Here is a 10397-nt window from a genome sequence, read left to right as displayed (position 1 = left end):
GCATCAAGGATCGGCCCTGAGCCCTTTTCTGTTTGCAGTGGTGATGGACAGGTTGATGGACAAGGTCAGACAGGAGTCTCTGTGGACTATAATGTTTGCGGATGATATTGTGATTTGTGGTGAGAGTAGTGAGCAGGTGGAGAAGATCCTGGAGAGGTGGAGGTACACGCTGGAAAGAAGGGGAATGAAAGTCAGTAGGAGTAAGACAGAGTACATGTGTGTGAATGAGAGGGAGGGCAGTGGAGGGGTGCGGTTGCAGGAAGAAGAGGTGGAGAAGGTGGAGGAGTTCAGGTACCTGGGGTCAACAGTGCAGAGTAATGGAGAGTGTGTTAGAGAAGTGAAGAAAAGAGTGCAGGCAGGGTGGAGTGGGTGGAGAAGAGTGATAGCAGGAGTGATTTGTGATAGAAGAGTATCTGTGAGAGTGAAAGGAAAAGTTTATAGGACTGTGGTGAGACCTGAGATGTTGTATGGATTAGAGACAGTGGCATTGAGTAAAAGACAGGAGGTGGAGCTGGAGGTGGCAGAGCTGAAGATGTTGAGATGTTCGTTGGGAGTGACGACGATGGACAGGATTAGAAATTAGTTTATTAGAGGGACAGCGCATGTAGGACATTTTGGAGACAAGGTGAGGGAGGTGAGCTTGAGATGGTTTGGACATGTGCACAGGAGGGACATGAGTTATATTGGTAGAAGAATGCTGAGGCAGGAGGAAAAGAAGAAGTCCAAGGAGGAGGTTCATGGATGTGGTGAGGGAAGACATGCAGGTAGTCGGTGTGAAAGAGGCAGATGTAGAGGACAGGGGGGTGTGGAGACGGATGATCCGCTGTGGCGACCGCTAATGGGAGCAGCCGAAAGAAGAAGAAGAAAGAAGAATCTAGATGTTACAAAAGCATCAACTAGTTTTTCTGCATCCTGTAACGGCATCATATTTCTAATTTAGCAATATTTCTAAGGTGAAAGAAGGAGATCCTGGTAATATTATTCACGTGAGACTAAAAGGAAAGACTCGGGTCAATAATCACATCGAGGTCTTTGAATGCTGTACACACTGAGACAGAAACACCATCCAGAGATGCTACGTAATCAGAAAGTTTAATCCTACCTGCATGTGGTCCGAGTAAAAATAGTTCCATCTTATCTGAGTTGAGCAGAAGAAAGTTATCAAGCATCCACTGTCTAATGTCCTTTACACACTCCTCAACATCTGTAGCTGCCCCGGAATCCATAAACGAGACACCGAGAGTTTCCGACAGGTGCTTCTTTCTTTATTTCGCTCGTGAAAAGCGTCATTAAACTTTTTTACATAACAAAAAATACGACTCATATACAAAAAAAATACTATAAATAAAGTTCACAGAGAAACAGATGAAAAATAAAAGATGAAGTGAATGAAGACAATATGAAATGATTAATTAACAAGCAGGGCTCAATGATTAACATATACATGCTAACAAGATCATAGGACTTTGAAATAAACTACAACACGTAACATATGTCGACATCACATACCTCGCGTCGCTTTACCAAAGGGAACTCATCAGCAAGCCCGATGAGTCAGCATACAGAGAGGAGGTGCACCAGTTAACAGCCTGGTGTGGAGCAACAACCTGTCTCTGAACGTTGACAAAACCAAAGAGATGGTTGTTGACTTCAGGAGAGCACAGACCGACTATTCTCCACTGATCATCGATGGATCCTCAGTGGAGATCATCAGGAGTACCAAATTCCCTCACCTGCTCACTCAACATCAGCTCCATCACCAGGAGCCCAGCAGTGTCTCTACTTCCTGAGAAGGCTGAGGAAAGCCAGAGGAAAGCTCATCTCCCTCCCCCGATCCTGACCTTGTTCTACAGAGGGACCATTAAGAGCATCCTGAGCAGCTGCATCACTGCCTGGTTTGGGAACTGCACCATCTCTGATCGCAAGACCCTACAGAGGATAATGAGGACAGCTGAGAAGATCATCACACGCCCGTCACACACACCCCTCACATACACACTTCACCCTCCTGCCATCAGGAAAGCGGTTCCGAAGCATTCGGTCCAGGCTTCTCAACACAGAACTGAAATGGAACTCAGACACACACACACACACACACACACACACACACACACACACACACAGTCATAACCTCTTTAGCTCCATAAAGTCTGTTTTCTTTTCTGTCCTTGTTTTTCATTTGTGTTCCCACCAGATGTTGCCAGTTATTTCTTATTTATTCCTTATTCCCTCTGTTTTTTCCTGTTTTTATATGAGTTGTGGACTTTTTTTTGTATGTCAGAATCTTGGATTCTTGAATTTGTTTAATTTTTGTTTTTCTATTTTTGTGTTTTTTTGACAATACAAAGCTCAGATATATATAAAAGCTGGTTTTTAATTCCAAAATACAGATAAGACAGATAAGACATTGATTTGTTTGCAGAAACACGAACAAGGACAAGGATATTTAAACTTTACTATTTTCTGCAAGCGGTTTATGGAAGCATTTGAAACACACTGATGATGTTCAGAATGGCTCAGTTGCAGTAGTTTCTTTTAACCCGTAGAATGAAAGGGATTATGTTCGGCTTCTTGTTCTTGGAGAAAGCATACCTGAACCAACAAGAAGTGTTTAAATTTTAAATGTCATTTAAAAAAGAAAGAAAAAAATACTTTACATAAAATAGTGCATGATAGAATTGTGGTCATGTGGAGTTTTAACATTTTTGTTGGCTACTTTATTAAAATTCCCGATGCACCTGTGAATTTATGAGTCATATAATCACAACATTATCTGAAATTCACTTGTCAGAACTCTTTAGAAAAAGACATTAGAACAATAAGAGTCCAGAAATCTATAATTCCATTATAACATTTCAACATGTTGGTGTCCACAGTGAAGAATCCGTCTATATGTATTAAGTATTTTATCCAGATTTCTATATTTCATTTTATGGACGATTTGCGTTACGATCACTAAATATTTGTCTACTGTTTACCATCTACAGTAATCTCAAGTGTTTTTTCAGCTTGACTAAGCAGGTACACTATATTGTGGACACCTGACCATATGATTGTAGATGTTTTTTTAGATATTCCATTCCACATTTAGTCTCAATCTGCTGTTATAATAGGCTCCAGTCTTCTGGGAAGATGTTCCACTAGATTTTGGCATGTGCTTGTGGAGATTGGTGTCTCAATCAGCCACAAGGGTGTTAATAAAGTCGGTTACTGATGTAGGTGAGGTGAAGAGATCTGGAGTGCAGTCAGCATTCCATTTCATCCCAACTGTTTTGCAGCAGATCTTTCACTCAAACCCATGTAAAGCAGATCTTCATAAAGCTGGATTTGTGTACAGGAACATTGCCATGCTGGAACAGGTTTGAGTCTCCTAGTTCAAGTGAAGGGAAGATTTCATGCTACTGCTTCCAAAGACGTCCTACACAAGTGTGTGCCTCCAACTTTGTGCTAATAGTTTGGGGAAGAAGCACATATGGCTGGGAAGTGGTGTAGCACAGCAGATAAGATGTTGAACCCCTGAACATAAGGTCTAGGTTTCAAATACCAGCCCCATTAAGGAGCCACTGATGGGGCCCTGAGCAAGTTCTTTAACTCTCAGTTGCTGTATAACTACTGTAACTGTAAGTCACTCTGAGTAACAGCGTCCACCAAATGCCACAAATGTAAAACTCGGTTGTTCCAATACTTTTGTCAATATAATGTACTTTTGGCTGCATAATATATATAAAAATATTTGCATCTTAAAATAATAGTAAATGAAAATGTTTATGTCGTTATGTATTTACTGAAAAACATAAGTTTATTTATTAAGCATTGAATAACTACAGTAAAGGCTAATGGTGACTATGTTGGTTATGGCATCCACTTTGCATTTATTTGTCACTGTTTGAATTCTGTCTGCCATTATAGATTTTTTGCTTGTATGTAATTCCACTATGTTATGTGACGTGCAATCTGGATTCAGACACAGATCATTTTTTGAATTATTTTTAATTGCTTTTAACACTGCATGTGAAAAATAAATTCCAGAAGAGCAAAACTGAGACAGAATCCAGAAACAATCCTACCCAGATATTTAAGCTTTACCATTTGCTTCAAGTGGTTAATGAAAGCATGTGAAACACACTGATGATGTTCAGAGTGCTGAATTTAACTGCAGTAGAGCCTGTTAACACGTAGAATGTCATTGCGGCTCATCTCAGTGGCACGTCCAATGGGAACGTTATTGTCTGGTATGGGGATGATGGTCGGCTGGCCGTTCTTGGAGAAAGCACACCTGGACCAACAAAGTAGGATTATAAATAAGGATTTAAATCTGTTCAATTTCTATAATAAGAGAATAATACTTTACCTATCATAGTGCATGACAGAGTTGTAGTCATATGGAGTGTTCAAATTGTTGGTGGGTTCAATATCAAAATTGTGAGCATCGTCTGTGAATATATAAATCACATAATCACAATATTAACTCAAGATTTTATTGTCGAGGAAAAAACACTAGAACAGTCAGAGTCCAGATATCTCTCTGTAAATCTATTATAGCATTTCAAAATGGTGGTGTCCACCATCATCTTCTTCTTCTTTTTCTTCTTCTTTTTCTTTCGGCTGCTACCATTAGGAGTCCCCACAGCAGATCATCCGTCTCCATCCCCCCCTGTCCTCTACATCTGCCTCTTTCACACCAACTATCTGCATGTCTTCCCTCACCACATCCATAAACCTCCTCCTTGTTCTTCCTCTTTTCCTCCTGCCTGGTGTCTCCATCCTCATCATTCTCCCACTGATGTGGTGTCCACAGTGAAAAGTGTTTTTATTGTTGTTTGTTTTTTTGTGTTTATGTAGGATTTGCTTTAGGATCTTTAAATAAAGAATAATGACAAGGAATTCCTTCACCAACATTAAATATAAAGGAAACATTAAAGACACAATTCTTCATGGGATGTGTTCAAATCTATCTGAGAGATTTTTAAATTCACATGAACAAGTGATTTCCAACACTGCACATTTTTTCAGGTGAGTTTACACCTCAGTTTATTGAGAAACAGAAAGTTTTGAGTTTCCAGATACCAAAATAAACTAATATTTATTACATTAAGTGAATTAAAATGATCACTGTTCTGCTCAATAATAAAATAAATAAACTTTGTTAATAAGAAATAAGAAGCGAAATTCTTGCTCTGCTCACCATCAATAACATTTTGGAGAAGGATTCTGACGTGATTGTCACGATCACTGCGGCTCTGCTCATGATGAAAACCCAGAGCGTGGAGAAGCTCATGTTGGATTGTGTGAATGTAAATACAGCCATCGCGCTGTAGGGACAAATCCTGTTTTCCATTCCTGCGACCCACTGATGAGTAGCACCTGTACAGCAAAGACGACATTTTCAAGACTGCTCTCATTACATGAGAACTGGGTGCAAGTTAAAGCAACAGTTTGACAAAATAATAGTAATGTTGACACACCCTTCATCTGAGAATATATTAATGTAATGTTCTTCATTTCTGCGAGGTACAAAGCGGATACAGGTCGACCTTTGGAAGGAGTCCAGCCCATTCTGGATAACATCTTTTTCTGATGGTGCTGCCAAAAAGAGAAAAGCTTAATTAATGAATCTCAGACACTTTAAACGCAGGTAAATAGCGATACTCACAGTACTGCCTGGAAATGACATAAGGCACATAAACCTTCCCATCTTGGTTCCTGGGCCACTTGCACCCTTGAGAAGTACATGGATCTGCATTCTGGAGCCCAGTGTACACCATTATGTCACCATGCATAATAGTGAAATCACCCTTTGACTTTCCTGTTCAGTAAAACAAAAACAGAATAATTATTTGTGAATTCTAGTCATTTATCATTGCTGAAATGGAGGTGTGTGGGTGTGAGAGTTAATTTGATATTCAATATAATCAATATTTTCATTATTATATATATATATATATATATATATATATATATATATATATATATATATATATATATATATTCATTAATACCCAAAGAAATTACCAGTAAGTGTTTTATGTACATGTTCACCAATCAGAGATAACATTATCACCACCTGCTTAATACTGTGTTGGTCCCCGTTTACTGCTAAGAATCGTGATCCATCGATCATCAACAGCATGAACTTTTTCGGCAATTTGAGTTACAGGAGCTCGTCTTTTGGATCGGACCCCTGATGCACCCACATACCACAAATGCTGAACTTCTCAATTATATTACAACAACCTAATCCTAACCCAAACCCTAACCCAAACCCTAATCCTAACCCTAACCTATAACATAATCCATACCCATACCCTAACCCAAACCCATACTCTAACGCAAACCCTAACCCAAACCTTAACCCAAACCCTAAACCTAACCCTAACCCATAACATAATCCATACCCATACCCTAACCCAAACTCATACCCATAACCCATACTCTAACGCAAACCCATAATGACCTGAGCACCAATATATATGGTTAGAATAATTACATGATTACATTATAATCTCTCTCTCTCTCTCTCTCTCTCTCTGTTTCTCTCTCTCTCTCTCTCTCTCTCTCTCTCTCTCTCTCTTTTTTCTTACCAGCATTCTTGTTGGCTCTTTCAATTATGGCAGAAACAGTGTCAGATTGACAGATGTTGTCATCTGTAATGGAATTATAAATATTAGGAAAAAGTAATATGAGAAAAAGATGTAAAATTGAAAAACATTACAGATAAACTCATTAAAAGTGTAACTCTTACTGATCTCCTCAGAGGTTCCATTACCAAATACCTGTTTAATAAATATATTCTGTGAGCTGATATTTTTATTAAGTACATATTTATATACTTCATATAGAATTTTTTTATTTTCTCTATTTCTTTATACATTCTGTAGTTTATGTTGTTAATATTTCTGTAACTCACCCTAATGGAACGACTCTGAACACTGATGCTGAGCAGGAGCAGGACGATGCCTTGTATCAGGTACATGATGAAAGTCTCAGTGATGAGAGTGGAGAATGTGCAGCAGAAGAACAGCTTAAATACTCTCGTGGTTCTCACTTCCCTTCCACAGAAATCAATTTCTATTTCTCAAAGCTTGTGGCAAACCAAAACATGGAACCAGAAGTGGAACACAAAATGTCGCATGCAAAACTTTTTGAAAATCACTTTTGACATGAATTTTATAAAAAATATATATAATTGAAAGATGTGTCACAGGCAATGTTCTCTTCAATCTCCAGCTAAAATACACTCCTTGAGCAGCACAACCAGCGACTCTGCTGCTTCACTAACAACCAGCATGTCAGCAAGCAGCTAAAGCTTATCTCCACTCAGCTTTCTCAGCTGCCTACCAACCTTCATCCTGCTCAACCTTAACCAGCTACTATCCCTTAGTCAGGGGTCCTACAGTGTAAGTGCCCTGCCCTCCAGTCGACCAGCTCCTGGGTTTTCCTCAGCCAAAGAGAAGTCCATGCAGCTGGGCCAGGCTTCACATGCCCACAGAACATAAAGCCTAATCAGCATCAAGATCAGCATCACTCCCTACAGCTGGGGATGGTTTCACATCAACCTCCTAGGAATCCATGAGACCTTAGAGCAACATGGGAGCTTTAAGGATGGATTTGGACTGCACTTAATGTCAACAGTCTACTACAATGTCTCAGGACCACAAGTTGCATTTAATCACTTTAATCACACCTCAGTAACGATGGACATGTAATGAATGGACATTCTGTGCTACTCAGGTGAGGATTCCCTTTTGGGTCTGGTTGCTCTCAAGGCCAAATTTATGCATTCTTTATTACTGCTTTATCTGTGTAAAGCTGTTTTGAGACAATTTCCAATATTAAAAGCGCTATACAAATCAAAGTTAAGTAATAATCCATGTTGCCACTTTGTCAATGTGCAGACGGTAAATGCTATAAATGATTTATAGAAAAAGACAAATCTTGATCACATTCTTTATCCAGGAGGCTCCACATCACAATACAGACCATGAAGAAGGTCATGCTATAGGATACTTTAAATATGTATGTTAAATTGGCTTGGCAAGACCTTGAGCTACCTCTGGCATGGGCTGAGTTATCTTCTCACTTTGTTCTAAAAGAAATTACACATGTGAGGCAAATATATAAAGCATTTTTTTTGTCCAATTACTACATATTCTCAAAAGTATTCACACTATGTGGTGTAAAACCAACACAAAGTGTCAAAAATGTGTTACGGAATAGTTTTAGGGAACAATTGTGGTGATACTGTGCAAGATTGTGTAGTTATGTATAAATCTTTGCTTGCAAGTGGTGTCTCTCTTTTAGATGTTTACAGTGAAATGGTGGTTGATTTCTCTGCTGGCTTTCATTTGCAACACTGGGGTTGAGAAACCCTGCTGTTCAGCTAAAATCTGACATTCAAATTCATTTACTGAAATCCCAAACATTAATCACTAAAATAAACCGTAACTTCAGCATATACACGTGTACGCACCTGATCTAAAGGCTTCCTCCATCACTGTTCCTTTATCCCTGAATGTGTGCATTAAGCAGACGACCTTATCCAGAGCGATGTACAAAAGTGCTTTAAATCTCTAGTAATGAATAAATCTACACTGGTACGCAAGATTACAAACTTAATATAAATATAACTCGAATTCTACAAACTTGGAAAGTGCTAATTTAGGTATTTCAGGAAGAGGTAGGTTTTCAGTCGTCGTTTGAAGATAGTCAGGGACTCTGCTGTACGGACATCTAGGGGAAGTTCATTCCACCACCTGCCAGAACAGAGAAGAGCCTTGAAGTGTACTTACCTCTCATTCTGAGAGAAGATGGTACCAGTCGAGCAGTGCTGGAGGATCTCAGACAGCGTGGTGCAGTGCGAGATGTGATGAGGTCACTGAGGTAAGATGGTGCTGGTCCATTTTTGGCCTTGTAGGCATCATCAGTGTTTTGAATCTGATATGTGCAGCTACTGGAAGCCAGTGAAGGGAGCGCAGCAGTGGGGTGGTGTGGGAGAACTTGGGCAGATTGAACACAAGTCGTGCAGCTGCATTTTGGATCATTTGCAGTGGACAAATAGCGTTCAGGGGAAGACCTGCCAGCAGAGAGCTGCAGTAGTCAAGTCTTGAAATGACAAGAGACTGAACAAGCACCTGGGCAGCCTGTATGGACAGAAATGGTCAAATCCTTTCGATGTTATAGAGAAGAAATCGACAGGAGCGAGCAACATTAGCGACATGTGGGAAGAAAGACAGTTCATTGTCCATAGTTACCCCAAGCTTACTGTCAGAAAGTTCAGGTTATAGGATCCAAGGCAAATGCAAAAAGAGCAGGGGAGAAAAGCTGTGCAGAGCTGAATCGGGAAGCCGATTTAGGGAGTCGATTCAGGGAGCCAATTCAGGGAGTCGATTCAGGGAGCCGATTCAGGGAGCCGATGTGCGCGGAGGGTGAGGATGCCGAGCCGGAAGTCGGGGCGCGTTCAGCGCGAGCCGGAAACCGGAACGCGTTCAGCGCGAGCAGAGCAGAGCCGAGCCGGAAACTGGAGTGCGTTCAACGCGAGCAGAGCCGTGCCGAGCCGGAAACCGGAGGACAGAATGGTCAGGTCAGAAACAAAAAGAACAAACAAAACAGAGAATACGCTGGAGAGTGATCAGGGCAAGCCTAAAGACAATCTGGCACTGTCTGGAGGATTCAGGTGTCCTTATAAGTGCCAGAAAATTAGACGCCATTTCCGTGCAGCTGGTTGGGAGGGGGCGTTTCCTCGGTGATTGAGGCGGTAATGCCTGAAGTGCTCAAGCGGGCTGACACTTACGAGCAGTGAGTCATGAAGTGTTATTTGGAGATCTTGACCTGGAGATGAATCACCTGGGATGACCAGCAGTTCTGTTTTGCTGGGGTTGAGTTTTAGTTGGTGAGCACTCATCCATGAAGATATGTCTGACAAGCATGCTGAGATCTGAGCGGAAGCTGTGGTATCTGATGGAGGGAAAGAAAAGATGAGTTGAGTGTCATCTGCATAGCAGTGATAAGAAAACCCATGTGAGGATATTACTTCACCAATGGAGTGGGTATAGAGGGAGAAAAGGAGGGGACCAGGTACAGAGCCTTGTGGGACACCAGTGGTGAGTCTGCACGGGGCAGATGTGGATCCCCTCCATGTTACCTGGTATGAGCGGCCTTCCAGGTAGGAAGCAAACCATTCCCATGCTGTTCCGCAGATACCAAAGCTCTTGAGGGTTGACAAAAGTGTCTTGTGGTTGACTGTGTCAAATGCTGCTGAAAGGTCTAGGAAGATAAGTACAGATGACAGCTTGGCTGACCGAGCAGCATGCAGTTTCTCAGAAACAGCCAATAGGGCCATCTCTGTGGAATGTGCTGCTTTGAACCCAGACTGGTTCGGATTATGGAGGTTGTTCTGT

General features: G+C 41.0%; 1 protein-coding gene across 1 annotated transcript; it reads right to left on the bottom strand.

The window, feature by feature from the left end:
- Positions 1-3971: 3971 nt before the first annotated feature.
- Positions 3972-7427, bottom strand: LOC124379578 (low choriolytic enzyme-like). Its single transcript, XM_046839965.1, has 8 exons — positions 6908-7427; positions 6743-6773; positions 6582-6644; positions 5654-5806; positions 5466-5583; positions 5186-5364; positions 4352-4433; positions 3972-4276 (listed from the first exon to the last, which is right to left on the bottom strand). The coding sequence occupies exons 1-8, from the start codon at positions 6971-6973 to the stop codon at positions 4150-4152; spliced, it is 819 nt and encodes a 272-aa protein (XP_046695921.1). The 5' UTR covers positions 6974-7427; the 3' UTR covers positions 3972-4149.
- Positions 7428-10397: the final 2970 nt, after the last annotated feature.

Source organism: Silurus meridionalis, chromosome 26 (assembly GCF_014805685.1).
Source record: "Silurus meridionalis isolate SWU-2019-XX chromosome 26, ASM1480568v1, whole genome shotgun sequence".
Lineage (NCBI taxonomy): Eukaryota > Metazoa > Chordata > Actinopteri > Siluriformes > Siluridae > Silurus > Silurus meridionalis.
This window is presented reverse-complemented; position numbering and strand designations above follow the sequence as displayed.